The sequence below is a fragment of the Dromiciops gliroides genome, chromosome 5, assembly GCF_019393635.1.
Source record: "Dromiciops gliroides isolate mDroGli1 chromosome 5, mDroGli1.pri, whole genome shotgun sequence".
Classification (NCBI taxonomy): domain Eukaryota; kingdom Metazoa; phylum Chordata; class Mammalia; order Microbiotheria; family Microbiotheriidae; genus Dromiciops; species Dromiciops gliroides.
In genome coordinates, this window is record NC_057865.1 from 55,126,962 (window position 1) to 55,151,041 (window position 24,080).

Sequence of the window (24,080 nt, forward strand, 5' to 3'; positions counted from 1 at the left end):
TGTCAAATTGAGTCCCATCGTCTGCCTCCAGATTCTCCAGGATTGTAATTTTCAGTTAAAGGACCAACAGTGCCCTGAAAATATCGTGCTAACATCCTTATTCAGGATATGTCGGGAGAATTCTTTTGTAGTTATAATCTCTTAAAATTCCCATTTGTCTGGAGCACATACATAAGACACTGGTGCTCTTCCTCCTGCCTTCTGTCACACAGATCTCCTTACTTCGTTCAAGAATCAGCTCGAGTATTGCCTGCTTTCTGCATGAAGGCTCGCCTGGTCCTTCCAAGGCTAGCTCCCGCCCTCCCTAAACTGCCGTGTTTCCTTCTCATAATGAATTCTGTCTACAGTTACTTTGTATACACACACAATTCTGTACTTATATGGGAGGCAGGGCGGTATAGTAGACAGAGAGCTAATCTAAGTGCCGGGAAGACCTGGGGTGATGCCCTGTTTCTGGCACATACCAGCTTGGTGACCCAGGGTACCTGACTTAGCCTTTCTTTCCAAATAGAATATGTTAATTCAGAAGAGAAACTCTCTCTTTTTTGACTCTGCATCTCCAGCACCTAGCACAGTGCCTGGTACCTAGCAGGAACTTAATAAATGTTTGTAAAGGAATCCCACAGCTTAGTCAATGGGTTCAGAAACAACAAATGTAATCACTTCTAATGAAGTCCTGTTCCGATGCCTCATGGGGGTGTGGAAGTGACCCTGCACTCTCAAGGGTTATGCAAACGGAGCGTAAGCTTTCTGAAGTGGGGAAATGCTTTGATTATGGGCTTGGCAATTGTGTGTAGGTCATACAAGAAAGGCTCATTAAGACATAGTTGGCCACCAGGTAATGAGGTTTTGGGGGCCATAACAATTCATGAAACCATCCACCAAGGTGTTGAGAGGTTTTAATTTGCATTAGAGGGAAGAGTATTCACACTGATGAAATCAGGGATCTTTACAAGCATTAATAAGCTTTTTTTTTTTTTTTTTTTTTTTTTTAGTGAGGCAATTGGGGTTAAGTGACTTGCCCAGGGTCACACAGCTAGTAAGTGTTAAGTGTCTGAGGTCGGATCTGAACTCAGGTACTCCCGACTCCAGGGCTGGTGCTCCATCCACTGCGCCATCTAGCTGCCCCCATTAATAAGCTTTTACTTGTATAACTTCTAAAATTCACTTTTTGAAAAAATAGCTCATTTTGTTCCCATAACTTTCTTATGGGCTGTTTCATGACACGAGACCGCTCCTAGGAAAGGCAGACCTGGAGGTCTGCCCGCCCTGATAAGTTCAGAGATTCATGTGGGGTTCTGAGTGGTGTCTGTGAGGAAGGTGGGACAAATATTATTATAAGCCTATTTCACAGATGAAGAAATGGGGGTCAGAGAGGTCAGTCTGTAAACAACATTTATCAAGAACTTCCTAGAAGCTGAAATAAAAAAATATCCAAGATTTAGCCAAAAACTTCCTAACAATGACATATCCAAAAGGACAATGAGCTGCCTTGCTGTTCTAGTGAGGGTTCCTTTGGGCTATGGATTATACAAAAAGGCTGTAACTCTCTAATTCTGTGGTTGAAGTTTTACTGTACCCCTTGGTTAAACTCCCCCAAGGAGGGCTGGAGAAAAAGGGAAAAGGATAAGACCGAAGAGATAAAGCAGCAAGAGAAAGACTAAACCCTTGGCACCATTTGACAAATTAATAAGATTAACTTAACGAGTAAGCACATGACCTGTCCCTTCTGCCGTGAGGTGCAATTCAAGTATAAATCACTGGGTCTCACTAAAGTGCTCTTCCCTTTGTAAGACAGACAGACAGACAGACAGACAAATAGAATATGCTCACAACTGGATAGTGAAATGAGCCCCCAAACCCAGGATGCTCAATTGTTCTTTGGCTGGAGTAAGAAATAAGGTGTATGAATGCAAGTTGGGCAGAGTTTGGAATTTAAAAAATAAATGTTCTTTTTTTCTGGTTACATACTTCCCACTTATGCAGATGGATGCTATTTGCTTACTGAGGGAAAACCAGATCTCAGAATGCTCTGATTTAAATATGGGCTCAAGGTCAGGTTCTTCCTATGTTAAATTAAAGGGGCAGCTAGGTGGCTCAGTGGATAGAGCATCTGGCTCTGAAGTCAGGAGGACCTGAGTTCAAATCTCACCTTGGACACTTACTAACTGTGTGCCCTGAGGCAAGCCACTAATTGCCTCAAAAACAAATGAACAAATAACAAACTAACAAACAAAACCCCCTATCTTAAATTAAGACACTCTGACCTACCTTGTTCAAGATGCTTCACATTTACTAAACTGTAACTTGAGGACACCTTTCCCATGAAGCTGGAGAATTTCTCTATATTCTATGGGCATCGCGTGGAAACCAGGTTTCGGTAATTCGTTGTCATAGTAGTGATGGCTGATGGGGGTGTCATTTGTGGTCTTGGAGAAAGGCCAAAATCCATACAACTTCACGTTCTCACACAGTTCAATGGCAGCACTTGTGATCATTAAGCCAGAGGACAAGCGAAAGGCGTGCACACCTTTAGTTCTCCAGAACTGGGCAAGGCTTTTCAGGTACTTGGGATGAAAAAATATAGCCTTCTGTTTGGCTTTAAAACCATGGAGTGTGTGGTAAACTTCAAAAGAAACATCAGTATTTCTCCTAAAGGAAAATGCTGGCAGGATGAGGAACGCCTCTCCATAGGTAGCCATGCTGTTCAGAAATGCCGATTTATTTACGTTTAATTCACCGTACCTGATCAAACAAAATGAAACAAAATGTGACCATTAAAACTAATCTTTTTGTGACAGTTTAGACTTCTGTCACTGACTCAGACACTGAACATTTATATTAATGAATAACAAATGAGCCATATAATAGACTTAAAGAAAATTAATTAGAGTCAATTGCCTGCTCACTGTCAAAAGCAAGGACATCCATCTGTCCATGTCAGAATGTTTAGGGTTTTCATTCTGTCTCCTCACCTGACTTCTTCGACATCCCCAAGAAAAGCACTTGCTACCTCTTCCTCCCTCCCAACTCTCTTACTGTTTCCTAGTTTAATAGTCTTATAAAATGATAGATTAAGGACAAGGGCTAAGGGTGCAGCTAGGTGGCGCAGTGGATAAAGCATGGGTCCTGGATTCAGGAGGACCTGAATTCAAATCCAGCCTCAGACACTTGACACTTACTAGCTGTGTGACTCTGGGCAAGTCACTTAACTCTCCATTGCCCTGCCCCGCATTTCCCCCCAAAAAATTGCACAGAGAGAAGGACAGGGGCCAGAATTATAATTTCATGGCACAGGGAACTCACTGTTAGGTCAGCACCTCAGTGTCAACAGTGAATGATGGGTCTAGAATCAGGAAGATCTGAGTTCAAATCCAGCCTCAAACACTTCTAAGCTGTGTAACCCTAGACAAGTCACTCTGTCTGCTTCAGTTTCCTCAGCTGTAAAATAGGGTAATAATAGCACCTACCTCCCAGAGTTGTTGTGAGGATCGGGAGAAATAATATTTGTAAAGTGCTTAGCCCATTGTAAGCCATCCCTTTCCTGCAATTTACAGTCCCAGAGAGTTGCCCAGAACACTGAGAGATCACGTGACTTGGCACAGTATCACACATGGGGCAGAGGCAGGACATGCACTGGGGGGGGGGGTGGGCCTGGCCTTGAGGCAGGCTCTCCAGCCACTGGGCCACCCAACCTCTTCTTATTAGATGACTGTCCTTCAACACCTTCTCAAATCCCACCTCCTCCATGAACCTTTCTTCAATGTACCATTCAATCAATAATTTATTTCAACCCCAACAATCTGAGACAAAAACATCACTTAAACTTGAGAAAAGCAATCACAAATACTTTGATCAATATTTCTCTCAAAGCTTGAGTGCATCTTGCTATTGATGAGCCTTAGCTATTTCAGGACTCAAGCTCTTAGAGAACAAATATCCTAACCTCATGTGTCCCTTGATGTTCTTCTTCACATTCAATAAGCAAGATAAGACGATGAGAAGGATCTTCCAGAGGGCAATGGTGATGCACCCATTGGGGCATTATAGGGCTGTAACATGTGACCAATGAATCAGGAAAGAGAAGTGAAGTACAGGCTGTCATCTAAGAAGCTTATTGGCTATAAAGATGGAATAGTCAACCAATGAGAGTGAGAGATAACCAGGGGAAAGGTTGTATCCTTGAGATCTCAAGGAAAAGTGATGGAGGTCCCCATCATGCTGGATGTGTATTCTGCGGCCAACTTAAGGGAAGACAAGAATCACACATACAGAACGCGGCTCCACATCTTTGAAAGCGACAGCCACACCGATGATCCAATTATAGATCCAACTGAGTATTAAATATTGAGAGAATAATAGGATAAAAATTTATTCTATAAATCTTACTTTTTGAATTTTAGTCAATCAACAACTTTTTCTAGCAGTTAAACTCTATAGGGAGAGCATGGGAATTGTTCTGAAGTATAAACAAATCAAAGAGGAATCTGAGATCTGTTTTGCCTGATTCTCCCAAGGCTCATTCTGTGGCTGTAAGGTGTTACTATGTTTAGCTGTGATAGCATCAGCGTGCGACACAGTCTCCTGACAGTCTAAAATCAGAGTTAATAGCATCTCTAAAGACACCCAATTGATGAGCAAAGACTAGAATTGCCTAAACATTGGGAGAATTAGCCCAAGTAAGATGCTGGTGTAACATCTGATAAATGGACACTTCACTGTGTTTTAGACCCACAATGTGATTGAAAATAATGGTTTGGATGAAGTGGTCTGTGTGTTCTAATTAAAATAGATTTCCTTATTTTTCCAAGTGAAGAATTAGGGAGCTAATGGAAAAAAAAATGACAAGGACAGAGGGGAAAGAAGGGAGAAGAAAAACTTTAAAACGTGAATAAAAAATCTTTAGTTTTAATGGGATGGTTTCTAAATATTGTGTCACAGAACTAAATGAGGCTTTTAAATGAAAAATTTTGTGAATAGGAGAAACATTATATAAATTCATCATTTTTGTCAGCCTGTGGAACTCCCATTTATGTCTTAATACATCTGTCATAGGGTTGAGACAAGGCCCGAGGGAAATAAGGTTAAATGACTTGCCTAGGATCATACCATTTATGAATGTCAGAAGTAGGATTTGAATCCATGCTGCCTCTAGAGAAAGTGTTTTACAAGATAAAAAGTTGTGCTAAAAGTTTATATGAAAATTGATGGCAATGGCACTATACTGTCACTATCAAAAAGAATACATTCGTTTTCATTTGTATGAGCAACATTTAATGAAAGGATCACATATTTGAGAGTTGGAAGAGACCTCAGAGGTTGTCTTGTCTAACTCCATAACTTTAAAGATGAAACTGAAGCCGAGAAAAAGTCAGCGACTTGTCAAATATCACACAAATAGCAGGTAGGAGAGACAGGTTTTGAACTCTGTCTCTGACTCCCATATCAGCCCTCTCTCCCTTACCATGGGCTCCTTCCAACCTATAAAGTCAGAATAAAAATGCATCTAGAACCCTTATGACAAACACCCAATGAGTCACATGAAAAAGCCCTACTGATTTTGTCCATATTCAGAAAGGGCCATTGGAGCATTATTAGGATTAACACTCAGACCCTAGTACACGTTTCCTTTTTAAAATATTGTTCAATTAGGAGGTGGTGGTGAGAGGGACAGAAAAGAAATGATTATAAAAATGATAAAATATTTAAAGAAAAAAAATTATGTAACTGTAATGGTACTTACTTGCGTCCAATGATGCTGGGATTAACAGTGACCAGATTGGTTTTATTGCCAACATCTCTGCTAATATTTCCTGTGATTGGGGGGAGATTACATCTGAAATTTAGGGGGAAAATTATTTTAAAAACATTGAAAAACATTAGAAAACAGGAAATCTCTGATATCTTTCCTTTCTCACAAAACAGTACCTCTCCCTTATGGCAGCCCACCAAAGTGCACTTTACTTAAATTAGAAACTCTAGAGCAATTTTTCATTAGACTACAGAATGCTTTGGATTTTAGTAACTTTTATTTATATCAAACAGAAAGTGTGAAGTGTGAGGGATAAGCAAAGTCACAAGAGATAAGGGAGAAGAATGGGAATAGATAAAAAGAATGGGAATAAATCATTTGTTGACCACTTTTTAAAAGATTCCAAATCCTTTTTTCAGGGGAATGGATCTCCCTGGAAGTACTGTGGCCACTCACAGCCTGATCCCACTGCTGGTCATCATGGAAGCTCTGACCTGCTCCATTTCTGACCTGGGCTGGTTCACCTCTCCTTAAGCAGCCTGATGGCCCTCACCCACTTCTAGGGCCACACCATACTGGTGCCTGACTCAGGGAGGACAATGAAATTGACTTTAGCCCCACTGTAGCTTAGAACTTCTGAATTCAAGCAATCCATCAGCCTCAGCCTCTCCAGTGACAGGGACTATTAGGTGTGTACCAGCATGTCCTGTGGCTCTGAATACTTTAATCAGCAATCTCATTTGCTTTCATCAGACCCTTTTGTTGTTTTTTTCCCCTAAATGAGACTTGTTTTCCCCTCCAAAATTCAATTCTAAGTCACAATGAGCTGGTGCTCTCATTCGTATTTCAGTGGCAAGCATAGACAGGCCCACCCATTCATTATGTTACTTATAATGAATTGTTCAGAAAGTGGCAGAAAAGGAAATGGGGCTGGTTGTGGGTATAGAATGGAAAAGAACAGATAGAGAGCCTGAATGTTCTGTTTGTACCCCTGAGGTACTAAATGAACCAGAAATGCATTGGACAGATCCTTTCTGGAGGCTTTATGGGAAAACAAGGACAAGATTTACATGAGGGATGCATGAACCGTGGTCTCCATCAACAGAGAGAACATCCACATTTTGGACACCACAGACGCACCAAAATTCAGAGAAAAAATTAAAATTTTAAACTTCCACTTAATTTTATCCTTCCCACCCTCCAGCCTAAGCTTTAAGTTGGGCAAGGAATATTAAGCGCTGTTTATTGATTTCCAAGTTTAACATCTTGAAACATTTACTTAATGAATAAAGAGAACAACCTGAAAGCCTTGGAAAAATTTAAAATTTTACATCTTTAGCCATACTATATTTGAAGCTACTGCGTCAAAACCCTCCCATGTTTATGAGACTCTAATACAAATGGGCACTGACACTAAGGTGCATTTTTTTCATGTCAAATTATGATACCTTTAACATGGAGTACTAGACTTGAAGACAGTAATATCTGGGTAAGAGCCTCACTGTGTGACCCTAAGCAAATCATTTAACCTTTTTTGAGCCTCAGTTTCCTCATCTGTACAAAAAGAAATTATAATAATCTTCAAGGCTTGGCTTTGGTGTCACCTCCTAAGCAAAGCCTTTTCTGATTCCCCTGGTTTTTAATGCTCTGCCCTTCTCAAATTACTTCTTATTTACGTATCTGAGTAGACAGGTTGTATTTCCACAGAAGAATGCAAATTCTTTGAGAGCTGGAACTATTAAATTTCTGCTTCTGTGACAACTGGAGTGACGCTACCTGCTGGAGAGTTACTTTAGGAAAGCTCTGCCATGAGGAGAAGGTGTCTGAGGGTGTCACTCCAATGGTCACATAGCATAATACTAGGTACACAGTAGGTGCTTAATAAATGTCCGTGAGCTCAATTGTAAGAGGTACAGGTTATAAAAAAAACACAAGCCTTTAAGGCTTGGTGGCCTTTAAAGACTTGGCTGTGCATAGCAACTGAAGCAGGAGGGGTGGGCTATTGGCGGCATTGACGAACCACATCTGTGACTGTTCTCTGTGATTTCAGCAGCTGGCCAGCACTTGGCAGGTCTGCCTGACAGCAGTACTTTTGGCAACTGTCAAAATGCCGTGGCAATAAAATGGAACACCTTGGGGAAAGGGAGGTTTTAGTAATGGATGGCAGGGACAGTAATGGATCTGGCTAGCACACCTCGAGGAAAATCTACTGTTCACTGCTGGTCCAAATTCTTGTGGAAAGATGAAGACAAGACAGATTTTCAGCATGGTACCATGCCAAGATGTTCCCGAAAAGCCCCACTCTAATGATTCCTCATGGCATGCAGGTGACATTGGATTCTCAAGAGGCCATTCATTCAGAGTGCAAACTCTGGCTGGTCCTACAAAGCTGGGGAAGCGTTAAGTATGGACCTAGCAAAAGGAAGCATGTACTGTTCCAACATCAGTCTAGATGAGTACAGAGAAGCTTATTTCCATGAGGCTTAGTCACTTGATAACTGGTCACAATTACACATGAAATTGATAAAAACACAAAAAACACCCAGTTCTGCGTAGACCCCGTCTGCTTTTGTTACAGCAGTGGTAAAGTCACTGAAAAGTCTGCTGAGGGCATTAAGAATCACCAAGTTTTTGGACACACATTAATTTAGCTATTGGTTGTCTTAATGTGCAAGTTCGTACAAAGACAAACAAGTTGATCTACCACTTGGAGGAAGTGGAGGATATTCATTTGGGCCTTCTTACAATAAATGAAACCAGGAGACATAAACTGATTTCAGCTAGATGAAAGGAAAGCTCACGGGTTCTCTTAGGAGGGGCAAAGAAATGATGAATTCATGGAATTAGTTTCACACTGGACCCAAAGACAACAAAAATAGGATTTCATGGGAGATTTAGTCATCTTGCCTCATAGACAGATGATGTGTCTAAGCAATCTGGTTATCACACATTCTCACGGTAGCTTATGCTCTAAAAGTTGTTGTAGTAGATAAAGGAAAGGACATCTATTAAAGACTATGACAAGATTATAGAAATAAAGGCAACATATACTCTGATATTTGGTGACTTCAAAGCAAAGGTGGGCAGAGGAAGATGAAGAAAAAATACTGATAAATATAGCATAAGATTAAGAGAACCAAGGCTTTCTGACTACTCAGAAGCTCCACTCCTGTAAAACATGAATACTGTCTTTACGAAGAAACAAACAAGGTAGAGGTAAGCAAGAAACAAAAATATGGTCTAGTCATTCATTGGTTAGAATAAATGTACAAAACAACATTAAATCAGAAGACTAAAGAGGAGAAGACACTGTGTGCAAGTACAGTAATTCCAACCCAACCTGTTTAAATAAACTTAACACTGAAAAGTGATAAACAAAAGACACTGATTCTATCACTATTCCTTTTCTCCCTTTATTTGGTTTTTTATCTCCCCCCAATTACATGTAAAAACAATTTTTAACATCTATTTTTAAAACCTTGAGTTCCAAAGCAATTTGATTTAGGTTATACATGTCTATCACTATTCCTTAAAGAAGTTTAAGTGATACAAAATGCTGCACCACAATAAGGAGACCAAAAGAACCCATAAAATATCTTAGTTAGCAAACACTTGATCTCTTTGATAAGCAGAGAGACATGGCAATCAGGGGCCATACTGGTTCAGAATATAAGCACATCTGTGGAAGATGGAAAAGTATGAGTAATGCTGCTTCAAAATATGGTGAGAATGAGTTGAGGAAAAAATGAGCCTGCCGAGGTTTTGGTCTGAGACCCAGCCAAGCCAAATTACCTTTAGAACAGTAGTAGATTAATCTCTAAGGAGGCCACAAAGAGAGAGGATTGTGGGGATTCCCATGACAATCTATCTTTATCAGTGATGATAGTGCAACCACTACCAAGTGCCTGGAATATAGTTGGCACTTCATAAATGTCTGATGACTTGGAAACGATCATCTCAGTACCAATATATTTGGTGAAGAAGTATCAATGGCATTTAAAAAGAGGAAGTCAGACACTTGACACTTACTAGCTGTGTGACCCTGGGCAAGTCACTTAACCCCAACTGCCTCACCAAAAAAACAAAACAAAAACAAAAACAATAAAAAGAGGAAGTCAGGAAGACAGTCTGGACCAGATCAAATGCATAGAAAAGAAATTTGTTCTGCAGGAATCAGTTTTGAAGGAATGTGAGGAACAATTTTTAAGATATATCAATTAAAGGGATATTCCAAAAGAATAAAAAAGATTATAGATGATACTTTTAACAAAAGATACCAGTAACTACTGATACAGCTGTCTACTTTCTCAGCTCTCTAAAATGTTTGTAAGAATGGTCTACAAATGAATTAAGAGTATTCTTGATGAAAATACTAGAAGGAACAAGATGACTTTCTCTATAGATTATATCTTCATAGTAATATGACTAGCTAAGAAATACTGAGGACACAAAACGTCACTATGTCTATTTGCTTTTGAATGCAAGAGTAGTTGACTCAGTAAAAACAAAATGTGACACGAAGCACTCTTCTCATACAATGGTTCATCCATGTGTGTGACAACATACAAAGCCCCACGACAGATGTAACCACGTAAATTACTTGGGTCAACAATCTGCTGAGTATCAGGAACAAGTGACAAATACAATAAGGAGTCACATGCTCACTAAGTTGCTCTTCAATCTTGCACAAAGTCCAAATATGAAGAACTTTTTATTAATAATAATGATATTTACAGGTACTGACTGTGCACAGTGCCTTACACACATCAGACATTTAATAAATGCCTGTTAAATTCAAGTTAACTAAACCCTAGAACAGTTTAGGAAATACTAAAACATCTGGGGCGCTAAAAAGAGATCTCGGCTTAGTAACTCACACCAGAAAAACAATGTATATAACCCAATTATTGCAAAATGTGAACAGGTAGCCCACTGAGTTAATACCTTAGGACCTATATTTTGGATGGGTGTAGTGATGAACAATAATGCAGGCATTTAATTGAATAGAAGGATGAGATTGGACTGGATCACATTTGAAAAATGACGTAGGACTTTTAATGACTACAATTTGCTTGCCAATGAAAAAAGTCCAACTTAGACACCAATTTTCTTCCAGTCATGTAATAAGGCTACATACAACTAATACCAAATTCTAGAAAGATTCAAAGGGCAATGGATATTGATGGGTATAAGTAGACTGCTTCATATTATAAATGATAACTTGCACTCAAGTAATCCTAGAAAGACCTGCCCATGAGGCATTCTAACTGTCTGACCATGGGTACATCCCTCCACCTCCACAGGCAACTCTCTGGAACTCCAAGTTAGAGACAAGTTGCTGATCTGTCTCAGTAGAGGGGGTTTCCATATACCAGAAAATTTCCATATGGATGAACTCATAGGTATAAACAAAAAGCGTCAGGAGGAAACCTTGTGTGCCTGCCGGGAAAAGGAGGTAGTCTGATCATGTTGACAGGGAAAGGAATGACATGGCGTCGTGCCAATGGCTGCAATGGTATTCCCAAACATTTAAAGAACCACAAAAGGGCTTTCGGTAATGGGCAAACTATTTATGAAGGGTATTTAGAAAGACAGACAAATAGCAGGTATGGATGGGGCATGTGCTACACAAGAATGAGATCACAAATCTACTGAATTATTTAAATAACAGTATCCCTAAGAAAACAATAAATAGGCTGATAGGCAATAGAAGAACACTTGGTGATTCTGAGTGGTAATTCAAGGGCAGAGCTCGCCATAACCTTAGCATTCATCTACCTGGTCTAACTTGCTTATGTTAGAGATGAAGAAACTGAGACCTGGAGAGGCAAAATTTTTTCCAAAGATCCCTGGTCCTAAATAGATTGGTTGGTAGTGCTGCTAAATAACTTGTTCCCTAAGCACCTAAAGTTTGAAATGAAAAGAAGGAAAATAATTTCCAGGCTGCTCTATACATTTTTCCTGAGCCAAACTAGACCCCTATATCTCTAAAGCTCTGAACTGATTATCTTAAGAGACCTTTCAAAAGAAAAAAAAAACCTAGCAAAATTGCAGCAGTCCTTATTCTAGCTCCCATTATCACTCTAAGGAGCTCTCCAGGGCTCAGAGCCATTGCTAACTTCAAAGGGAGTAGAGTGTTCAGATTGATTTCAGAAGCAACCTAAGTGGATTAGAGAAACAGACTCCTTTACCTTTGATTTGTTTTTAAAAATTGAGAAGTGATCATTAACTTTATACAAAAATATCTTCATTTCCAAGGTTGACTGTGAAATAAAATGAAAATTTAAAAATAAATTTTCATCAACTATGTCATGGGAATTATCAAAAAGTCTTCTGTCAGAGTATTTTTCTTTATTGTAGCTTTCTTTTTTAATGTATAGGATTTTATTTTCCTCCAGAACATGCAAAAACAATTTTTAACATTCATTTTTAGAACTTTGAGTTACAAATTCTCTCCTTTCTTTTCTCCTCACCCCCCTTTATTGAGAAGGCAAGCAATCTGATATAGGTTATACATGTGTAGTCATATAAAGCATATTTCCATATTAGTCATATTGTGAAAGAAAATAAACAAAAAAACCTCAAGAAAAATACAGGTAAAAAGTATGCTTCAATCTGTATTCAGACATTATCATTTCTTTTTCTGGGGATGGAGAGCATTTTTCATCATGAGTCCTTCAGAACTGTCTTGGATTACTGTATTTCTGAGAACAGCTAAGTCATTCACAGTATAGCTTTCTTTCATGTGAAATGTTCTGGGTTAGTGGGGCAAAACCATGACTGCTCTAACTGGAAGCCTGAGGTAGAGAGTCTTTGGTCCTTGCTGAAGCAGAGTGAAGTTTTTTTAGACTTTCAGTTTTATTGATGTGTTTTGTTTTCACATTACATAAACTTACAGATTATTCCTGCTTAGGGAGAGGTCTCTTGGAACAAAGTAAAACAGTTAACAAAACCAACAACTAATAACACAGTGACTTCAACCAAAAGTTCATGCAACACAGGGTCAAGTTCAAAGTCAGTTTTTGATGGAGTGATGTGACCAGGAAAGCAGGGAAATGAGAATGTTTACTGAGCAGGGAGATGCAGAAACTGTCACCCAAAAATACTATAGTTGGAGTTCAAAGAACTGAGAGGTGAACAACATATGGCAGCAAGATGTGAAGCTGGCAATGGCCATTCAATGGGAATTCATCACTTGAACAACGGCTGCCTGCAGGCTGTCCTTGTGCCTGGTCACTGCCTGTTGCTGCCTGTATTCCTGTAAATTCCTAAGAGTTGTGGCAGCAGGGCCTGGACACCTTCTACTCACTAGGATTGTGCTCTAGTCAGACCACGTCTAGAGTACTGTGTTCTGTTCTGGGTACCCTATTTTATGAAGGAAACTGACAAACTAGACTATGTCAAGAAGAAGGTGAATAGTAGGGTGATAGGGAGGGAGCTTAAGACCCATCGGTAATGGTTGCAAAAAACAGGGATGTTTAATTTAAGCCTGGAGAAGACTCATAGCAAATGTGATAGTAGGAAAATACTTTTTTTCTTAACTCAAGGGGACAGAAACAGAGGCAAGGGGCAGAAGTTACAGTGACAGATTGCTGTAAGGGAAAACTTTTAACAATTACAACTAAACAAAAGCATCAATCTGGATAAACCTGCCCCGAGGCCCTCTCAGGTTCACCATTTTTAGAAGGACCCCAACCATCGTTCACATAACTCATGCCTGGACCTTCTCTCTGAACTCCTCCTTGCTCTTCCTTTCTCTCCATTCTTCTTTCCCCAATGGCACCACTTTTGAGCTCCCCTTTATCTGTTATCTTCCCCCAGTGGAATATAATAAGCTCTTTGAAGACAGAGCTGTCTTGCTTGTTTGTACTTCTATTCCCAGAACATCAAACAGTGCCTGCTAGCACATAATAAGCATTTAATAAATGCTCTATCTATCCCCCATCTATCCTCTATCCTCTATATTTTCTCCTCTCTCTCTCTCTCTCTCATCTAATGCCTTGGGAGAAAGTAGTGATCAAATGATATATAGAATGCACAGAGCTTAACAAACCTAAAAGTGCTATACATAAATATCAATCATTACTGATCATAGCTATTCAAAGGAAATCTTTAGACAGAGGCAGAAGGAGTATGTGTTAGGCACGTTGCACAGACAGGTCAGACCAGATGACCTCTGGGGTCCCTACCAATGCTAACATTCCGTGACTTGTGAGCATCTGTTCAGGGAAGCAGGAGTGTTGAAAGTTACTAGAAAGGGTGATACAGGAATTGTTACCAAAGAAAATAAGCTGGATTTCAAATGGCAGAGAGAAGAATGCAGTGGAACAGGACGTGTGGTTAGCAGTGGCCAGTATGCAGTAATTATATGCCTATGGAAGCAGAAGTCTTTGGGAGCTCTTTGGTTGCTGTTTATGATCTCTCCATAGTCTGTAAATGTTGTGGTATAAGGTGTTCCTATCCCAGTGAACAAAGGGTGAATACCCCTCACTAAGAACTGAGGAGTGAGACCAACTTGAAGAAATCAGATAAGCAGCTTTTATTTGCTAAGCTCCCCCTTTTGACTTGTAACCTATCTGGGCTCTTGAGAAGATCAAGAACATGGCTGTGGACCCACAGAAGCGTCCAGGGAATACCTCACACACTACACACCCTTTTAATTTCTTCAGATACACATACAACAAGGACATGAGAAGAAATATGCCAAGAGGATCAAGTCACCACACCCGGGGCCATTGTGCCATCCTGGTGCACCTCTCTTGGCCTTTTCTTCTAAACTGTTTGTATCCATAGTTCAGTACTGTCCTTCACTGCTACTCTTGCATAGTTATTCTCCGTTATATAAACAAGGTGCAGATATAAGCATTCAGGTTTCATCTTTGCTGCCCCAAGCTATATTTGTCCACTCCTTTCTCCATAAGGCATTTAGAAATTATAACTACATCATTAATATACTGGCCATTAATCACAAAAAACTCATTCACTAATTGTAGGGCTGTCAGGTATATTGACAATGCCTTTGGTCCAAGATTTATAAATAAGATTTAAAATCACAGGGGACATGCTTATGGGAAAGCATCTAGTTTTCATTTGCTTGAAAGAGGTGGATCAAATTGATAAGCTTACAATAACTCTTATAATACCTGAAAAGTATTCATTTAAAAATGACATGATTGATAAGAAAAATATAGCTTTCTCCTTATTCTGAAAGAGGTTGATAATTCAGTCAAAATAAGGTCTCCCCAGATGGATGAGCCATCACCTCTATCTATGCAGGGAAGTGAAGTACTTTGTAGCATATCCTATCAAAATGATGAGCACATCTACTGGCTCATTTGGGGTTTTGCAGGAAAATTTCAAGTCCTATGGTTATAGACTCCTCGTGTGCATTTATTAAGATTGACCTAGTCAGGGAAAGCACAGCATAATGTCACATGATTGCAAAATGGCTGGATCTTTTTAGAACTAAAAATTAAATGATGGTACACACACTGAACAAATTTCAGACTGTATCGCCTTGATGTTGCCTCTGAAAAATACTCAACATTTAGACACATTTTTGATTCAAAGATTGAGATACAGAAGTTCTTACCTAAAAACAAAGTCAGACTTGTCTATTTCAGCTCCACAGATAGAGTCCCTCAGGATTCCCCCATTTCCAACCACTGCACACTGATTAAAGGGACGCCCCACAAATGGCTGTGACTGTTAAGAGGAAGTTACAAAGAACATTTTTTTCAGCTGTAGACTCACAAATGTCATCAGTTCAGTGCTTGTAGCTTAACTCCGTAGGAGGTTAATACAATACGGTGTACAGAGTGAGCTAATGGTTATGAGAAAACACCAATAAGCAGCTTAGAAAGTTAAGAAGTACCTCAGTTTAGGATGGATTTTTCCTGAAAGAAACAAGATTTGGCATTATTTATTACTATGTAAATAGAGAAGAATGGGAGAAAACTTTTTTTCCTAAGCTCCAAAAAAAGGTTAAGATAGGGTAATAAATAAAACATATTAAACACTCTTCAACTCCTAGACATAAAATTGATTTTTATCTAGTAAAAGGTAGGCATGATTCCTGAATGAGGTCTTTAGGCTCAATTATGCCATCAGACATATAAATACCCATCTTATAAATCAAACTAAGTTTCAAGGATGAAAACAACTGTGTGCTGAACTATTTCAAATTAATTTTTCAAGGCCTAATTTTGGTTTTGTATAAACAGCATTTTCCTTTATTCCTTCTTGGCTCCCCCATCAACTCACCCCACACTTGCTCCTCCTCTCATCCTGAGCCCTAGCAGACTTAGAAAACAATTCTCTTGGAAAGGAGCAGTTCTTCAATTGGTCACTTTCCCTTGAGTAATATACCCTCCTCTATTAATGAGACATTAACACTATCTGAAAATGGATATTTTTATTGATTTGCACATAGGAACAAGAAAGCTAAGTTTGAGTGAGAGGTAGCTGCAAGTTGCTCTGAATTCAGGACCAACTCGCCAATAAAATACCTTGCCCATACCATACAAGAGTGAAGTAAATATAAGTAGTTATAGCCAGAAAGTTCCAACTCTGTCAACCCCTTCAAAGCTCTCTGTTTCTCTTCTGTTACTCCCTTCTATACATTTACCAACCTGTCATGTTATGATACGGGGTTCACTCTAGCCTTTCCCTGACCTTGAGTTATCTCTGGTTTGGATATTTGCAATACTCTCCTTTATTCTAAGGAGTTGCAGGTTCTGAGGAAACTAGAACTTGACTCAAGGTGGCTTAGGGGTTGGTAAACTGACTCTAACTTCCTTGGGCTGCCATACAGTAGCCTTAATCACCAAAGATTTGTAGTATCTGGTGCTTGGAAGTAGATCAATCTCTGGAGTTGAGGAGTGTGTGCACACGCCAGCATATGTGTGTATATGTGCATATTTCTGCATGTGTATGTTCATGTTATCTCTTCCAATAGTACATCTATTCTTTGAGGGTAGAAATAATTTTATTTCCACACCTAGCATAATGCCTAGAGCATAACGGCTGCTAGCTTGCTTGACTGGTGTGTGTGTGTGTGTGTGTGTGTGTGTGTGTGTGTGTGTGAACTGTAGAAGAGGATGTTTTCTAAGGCAAACTTTCTCCCTATTGAAAGGGTAAATGTGGGTCTAACCTTGAATTTACAGTCTCTTACAACCTATTGCCTGGAAAGGCAGTGTTTTAAGAAGGTGGTGATCTGACAGTCATCCACTGGGACCTGCCAAGTTTTCCAACTTCACTTTCCAGAATAAAAGCAAGACAAAGAATATGAATCTATAGTTCTCTGGGCAAGGTGTGATTTTGCTCCCAGCACAGGAAATAGGGAGAAGCCCATTTCAAATTTTAAAAGGTCACTTTCACAGCAAAAGACTGTGACCCAAAGATCAACGAGTTGCTAGGGAAATCCCAACTGACCCATCTTATTCAAGGCAGTAAGACTGGAGGATAGAGGAGAGGTAGAATTCTTTAAGCGACATAAAAGTGTTTCCAACAAATCCACAGTATTAAAAACTGCCTTTAAAATGGTCCCCTTAAATCTAGCAGGCAATACGTTATCACTCATTTAGTTGAAATTCTGCCTTAATGTTTTCGCACATTTCATCTTTGTATTACATCCCAAACAACCCACTAACGGACTTCACTTACCACTGGCAACATTCGAAAAATGCCCTTTTCGATCAGGAAGCTGGCCCTCTCCGCTTCATAACTCATGTTACTCCCAAGTGGAGTGTTATTTTGAGAAATGACAAGGTTGTGCGTAGCGTCACAGCAAGAAGCGAGTTTTGACCTGCAGAGGACGAGCAAAAGCAAGCCAAGGCAAAGAGTCAGAAAAACAGCATGAAATAACGGTCACTCCAAAAAGAGAGAATCGTCACGGTGACTTTCAGGAGGGCAATACAGCCTTCTCCACCACTGCCTTTTGTCTGCATTGTTCATAATGAGCACTTGAGGGGGAAACTGTGAGCACACCAGACTGAAGGTGATAACAAGATTAGGGGGTCAGATAGGTTCACTTGCTCACTGATATACTGAAGCAATTCCCTGTTAAGTGTGGGCTGCAAATGGAAGCTACTTTTTAATCTTGTTTTCATTGATGGCTTCTGTTTTTACATCACCTTCATTTTATCGTTTTAGAGCCCGGGGATGGTTAGCCTGAAGCAGAGAAGACTCTGGGGAGACATAGCTGTCTTCCAGTATCTGAAGGACTGTCATGTGGAAGGGGAATGGACTTCTGTTTGACCTCAGAGGACAGGACCAGCAGCAATAGGTTGTAGTTGCCAATTTAGATTCGGTGTCAGGAAACCTCTCCTAACCATTGCCACTGTCCAAAAGGAGAGTGAGCTGCCTCGAGAGGCACTGAGCCCCCCTCCCTATTATAGTCGGGATTCTTGTTAGCTAGCTAAAAATAATAATAGCCACCATTTGTATAGCACTTGATATATGTTATCTCATTTGATCTCCACAACAAGGCCTGTAAGTAAGTGCTATCACTCTCATTTTACCGTAGAGGAAACCAAGTCTGAGAGAGAGAACGTGACTTCTCCAGCACCCTACAGTCCGTGAATGCCTGAGGCGGGATCTGAATTCGTTTTTCTAACACCAATACTCTTTCTTTATCTTGTCGCCTGTTCGTCCGACTGAAGGTTACACAGCTAGATACCTGCTGAGATCTCTTCCAACTTTCAATTCTTTAATTTTGTGATTCTCAATGTATCTCTCCCCGCATATAATTCAGTGAGCCTTCCTTTGTAATAAGTATTCGATTAGAAAGAAGAAAAGAATCCCAATTCAACAAAACCACTTCTTACGATACCTTTATATTCCATTACATTAATGGACCACAGTTTATTCTGTCATTTCCTAATCAATCGACATCTACTTTGTGCACACTGTTTTTATAATATTATTTTAACTTTAAGGGAAGAGAGAAAGTGGAATATTTCCCTCATAATGCAGAAACGGAATTTGAAATCCAATGAGTGCAGTTAAAAAATAAATAGCCAAAATGAATGTCTCTCTGAAAATAGGCCATATTTAATGCAGTGTGGTTTGAAAGGAGGCATTTATTTTATTTTATTTTTTTATTTATTTTTTAAATTAATAAAGTATTTCATTCTCTTTCCCGTTACATGCAAAGACAGCTCCCAACTCCTGTTCACACAAGCTCTCCAATTTCAGAGTCCTCTCCCTCCCTCCCCCCCTCCCCCCTCCCCAAGACAGCAGGCAATCCGACACAGGTTTCATATATATATATATATATACACACACACACATACATACACACAACACACATATACATATATGTATACACATAACAACATCAAACATATTTCTGCCTTAGTCATGTTACAAGAGAAAAACCAGAGCAATGACGACAGACCTCAAAATAGAAAAACATCAGCACCAAAAACAAAAGTAGTAGTATGGTTCATTCAGCATCTATACACCACAGTTCTTTTTTTTCTTTTCCCTGGATTTGGAGATCCTCCTCCATCATGAGTCCCCTGGAATTCCTCTGCACCATTGCACTGGTGAGAAGAATCTAGTCCATCACAGTAGATCAACACACAATGTCGATGATACTGTGCACAATGTTCCTCTGGCTCCGCTCACCCCACTCACCATCAGCCCATGCAAGACCCCCCCAGGCCTCCCTGAACTCCTCCCGCTCATCACCTCCCACAGCACAACAGTACTCCACTGCATTCACACACCACAACCCGTCCAGCCACTCCCCAACTGATGGGCATCCCCCCAACCCCCAACTCTCTGCCACCACACAAAGAGCAGCCACAAACACTTCTGTACATGTGGGTCCCCCTCCCCCCTCCATGACCTCCTTGGGCAAAAGACCCAAAAGTGGCACCGCTGGGTCAAAGGGCATGCACAGCTTTATCGCCCTTTGGGCATAATTCCAAATTGCTCTCCAGAATGGTTGGATCAGTTCACAGCTCCACCAACAATGCATTAGTGTTCCAATTTTCCCACAGCTTCCCCAACATTTATTATTTTCCTTTTTTGTCATTTTAGCCAATATGATAGGTGTCAGGTGGTACCTCAGAGTTGTTTTAATTTGCATCTCTCTAATCATTAGAGATTTGGAGCATTTTTTCATATGGGAATAGATAGCTTGGGTTTCTTCATCAGAAAACTGCCTGTCTATATCCTTTGACCATTTCTCAATTGGGGAATGACTTGGATTCTTATAAGTTTGATTTAGTTCCCTCTATATTTTAGAAATGAGGCCTTTATCAGAAGTACTGGCCTCAAAAATTGTTTCCCAGCTTTCTGCCTCCCTTCCAATTTTGGATGCATTGCTTCTGTTTGTACAAAAATTTTTTAATTTAATGTCATCAAAATCATCCATTTTGCATTTTATAATATACTCTATCTCTTGTTTGGTCATAAACTGTTTTCCTTTCCAAAGATCTGATAGGTAGACTATTCCTTCCTCTCCTAATTTTCCTATGGTGTCACCTCTTATGTCTAAATCGTGTATCCATTTTGACCTTATTTTAGTATAAGGTGTAAGATGTTGGTCTATGCTTAATTTCTGTCATACTATCTTCCAGTTTTCCCAGCAGTTTTTGTCAAATACTGAGTTCCTATCCCAGAAGCTGGAGTCTTTGGGTTTATCAAACACTGCATTACTAGTGTCATTTACTGTGTTTCCTGTGCCTAGCCTATTCCATTGATCCTCCACTCTATTTCTTAGCCAGTACCAGATAGTTTTGATGACTGCCGCTTTATAGTAAAGCTCCAGGTTTGGTACCGCTAACCCACCTTCCTGTGAATTTTTTTCATTATTTCCCTGGATAGTCTTGATTTTTTGTTTTTCCAGATGAATTTTGTTGTTATTTGTCTAGCTCTATAAAATAATTTTTAGGTAATCTGATTGGTATGGCACTGAATAAGTAAATTAATTTAGGTAGTATTGTCATTTTTACTATATTAGCTCTGCCTATCCATGAGCAATTGATATCTTTCCAATTATTTAGATCTCATTTGATTTGTGTGAAGAGTGTTTGGTAGTTGTGTTCACAGAGTTCCTGGGTTTGTCGTGGCAAGTAGACTCCCAAGTATTTTATATTATCTACCGTTACTTTAAATGGAATTTCTCTTTCTATCTCTTGCTGCTGGACTTTGTTGGTCATGTATAGAAATGCTGATGATTTATGTGGATTTATTTTATATCCTGCTACTTTGCTAAAGTTGTTAATTGTTTCAAGTAATGTTTGAGTTGATTCTCTAGGATTCTTTAAGTATACCATCATATCATCTGCAAAGAGTGATAGTTTTGTTTCCTGAAAGGAGGCATTTTTAAATGACTTATCTTGTATAACTTAACTAAATAGAGAATTTCAATAAAATTATTGGTATTTGGAGAAATGCAGGCAATTCAGTATTATACTGAGATCAGTGGGTCCTGCCCACTTATCTCTGATAAATAAATATCTAGGCCATCCAAGAAAGATCTGTTGCCAAAGATCATGGCGGCCAGAGACTCTATAATTCCCCCTCTCTTGGTAATGGGCACCAGTGTTTAATCATCCTGGAAGGTGAGAAGCTTTTCCTTACCTGGCCCGGAACAGTTTCTTATTTTGGCCTGGCAGTTTTGTACAGAATAGAGAACTGATCAGCATTCCCCTTAATAAAAATCCTTCAATACTCAAAGCCAGTGATAAAGTCACTCCTCAGTTGTCAGACAATTATTCATCCCTCCAATTGACTCTGTAGCCCTCTGTTGTTTCCATGTCCTTTAAGAGTATAGTAAGTGAACTGGGATGTCACAATCTCATGTGGAACAGAATAAGAAAGAGTAAATGAAATACAAGATGATTTCCTGGCCCTTTTGTTCAAATGTGCCCTTTAACGTATTCTACTATCATGATGACTTAAAAAAAAAAGACAATTATACATTGATGACTCATAACAAGTTTGTGGTCAATGATTCTCAATGGTTTTCTATATATAACTGCCTAGACACCTTCTGTATCTATATAGAATCATAGATTAGTATGACTGTAAGGAACATTAGAAACTGAATTCACTTCCTCATTTTAGAGCTAAGGAAATCCTCTATTTGTTGGGGGGGGGCGTGTAACTCTTGCACTCTTTCTTACTTAGTTTCATGTCAATTTAAGGGGCCATTTCTAATTTTCTAGGGAATTATGAACTTTACTCCCCTCATAAAGTATCAGTAATTGTTATAGAATCAATAGGCTGTACTGAAAAGGTCAGGAGAGGTGTATTATTTGAATGTGGCCAGTATTTTGAAGTTACTGTTGACTTGGAGCTGGTTGTTTCAGTAGTGGAGTGGTAATGTTTAATCAGTAAGTATTTATTAAGTCTTATTATATGGCCAGGTTATGCTGTTAAGTGTTGGGAATACAAATACCAGCCCCTGACTTCAAAGAGCTAATAGGAGGCAGGGAAGACAATACATAAAAGGAAGATGCAAAGTAGGAGGTGGAGGCCAATAAGACTGGGGTGGGGAGAAAGAGATGAAGGTGGTAGAGAAAGTACTGAGAGTCTGAAGAGGAATTCCTGGGGAAGAATGAAGATACGGCTGCTGGCCTGGGTATCCTCCTTAAAATGGAGGTTCTGGGAGGAATTAGCTTGTCAGGGGCAGAAGGTATCCCCGGTGTGTAAAGTATAGTGGTGAAGTAAGCTTTGAGGGTGAATGTTTTTATAGCATGGTAGAGAAAGTCCAGAGAAAGGTAACAAGGTTAGGAGGTTGAGAAGTAGACAAATGGGGAAGAAGCAGATGACTTCTAATAGAACTTCAGTAATGGAGGGAAGAAGAGAGGGCCATAGTGGGGTAGGGTGACAAGATATGTGTGATAAAATAATGGGATTTAGCAGATACTCAAAGACCCACCTGGAGATTAATCTAGATTGAATCAAGTGAGAGTGATTGCTGCTGCCAACCCCCTGGGGATGCCAGAGAGGCCATGCAACACCCTTATTTCTACCCAATTGTGAAGAACCAGGCTCGGATGGGCATATCCAACATGCCAAGTGGCAGCACTCCTGTCAGCACTGCCAACATGATGTCAGGGATTACTTCGGTGCCAACCCCTTCACCACTTGGACCTCTAGCAGGCTCACCAGTGATTGCCTACTTCAAGTTAATTGGATTGTAATCACCTGGCTATCCCTTAAGAAGGTATTGTTCTCAGAAGCTAGACTGTGAACTCAACTTGAGACCGCCTTCAAAACCAATGGATTTGGATGACTCCAACCAATCAGCTTGAAGCAGTGTGTAAGGACCACCTCTGTTCCAGACCTATAAAAAGCTTCCACAATCAGCTTGCTGGAGAGTTCCTGATTAAAGCAGGCTGGTGACGGAGGACTTAAGGAGGAACCAAACAGGCTGGAACTCTAGGCTAAATTGGCTTTTTTCTTAACTTTCTGAACTCCATGGGAATATTTTATGCTTTAATAAATGTTTAATGCCCAAGGACTGGTGCTAAAGCTTCTAATTTAAGGCGACCACAATTTAGATTTTAAACATCACATATGCAGAAATGACCTCTCCATTTATCCCGGGCAGTAAATAGGATGAACTTGCATGTTTTCTTTATATTTCGAATATAAAATGCATTTGATTAATGTTCTTATAAAAATCTCTTAGTACATTTAACAATATTAGACCTGTAGATACATTCTCCTTCCCATTTGGCTAAGAAACTTCCCATTTAGATAGGCTTTAATAAGGTTATGGAGTTTATTAGAAAGTTCATCATACCCAAAAAGTGAAAAGAACACTTTCAAGATTTCCTGTCTTTCTAGGTCATCCAACTTAGAGCTTTTAAAAAAAACCTGAATTCAGGAAAATTTATTGAGGTTATCAAATTGGCTTTCTAAAAGCCCAGGTAATTCAGATAAATGAACAGAGGTAAGCTTTGCTTATTGCATGAAGTTCAACTACCAGGGCATACCATTTCTTTCACAAATGTTTTGTTTGATAGGTTAAAACTTAGAATTGCTCCTTCTAAATTTTGATACAAGTGCAATGTTCACATGTGATTTCTAGTGCTGATAGATTCTTCAGCTCACAAGCTCCCATTTATCTTTTGGAACTTTCAATCTTATATTATCTTTACATTTCTTATTATAATTATGGACTTGATACATTCATTTACTATGTGATGAAATACTAGAATTTCTGGAATATTTTGATGGTTTGTTGAAACAAAGGAATGGAATAAGTGAAATTGAGCTTGTCCTAGAAAATCCAGTGTGCTTGGACACTGGCCCCCTAGAGCTGTTTAAGTTGGAGCTCAGCAACTCTGTTCCTTTCCTT

At 39.5% G+C, this 24,080-nt stretch overlaps 1 protein-coding gene across 1 annotated transcript in view; it reads right to left on the reverse strand.

The window, feature by feature from the left end:
- The window catches only part of ST8SIA6 (ST8 alpha-N-acetyl-neuraminide alpha-2,8-sialyltransferase 6), a 114,089-nt gene that overhangs the window by 9,377 nt on the left and 80,632 nt on the right, over positions 1-24,080 (reverse strand). Inside the window, exons 5-8 of the mRNA XM_043967826.1 lie at positions 17,417-17,558; positions 15,345-15,457; positions 5,744-5,836; positions 2,272-2,745 (exon numbers count right to left, since the gene is read on the reverse strand). Of these exons, the coding sequence (XP_043823761.1) occupies positions 2,277-2,745; positions 5,744-5,836; positions 15,345-15,457; positions 17,417-17,558 (817 nt within the window). The 3' untranslated portion in view covers positions 2,272-2,276. The remainder of the gene's footprint in view (positions 1-2,271; positions 2,746-5,743; positions 5,837-15,344; positions 15,458-17,416; positions 17,559-24,080) is intronic.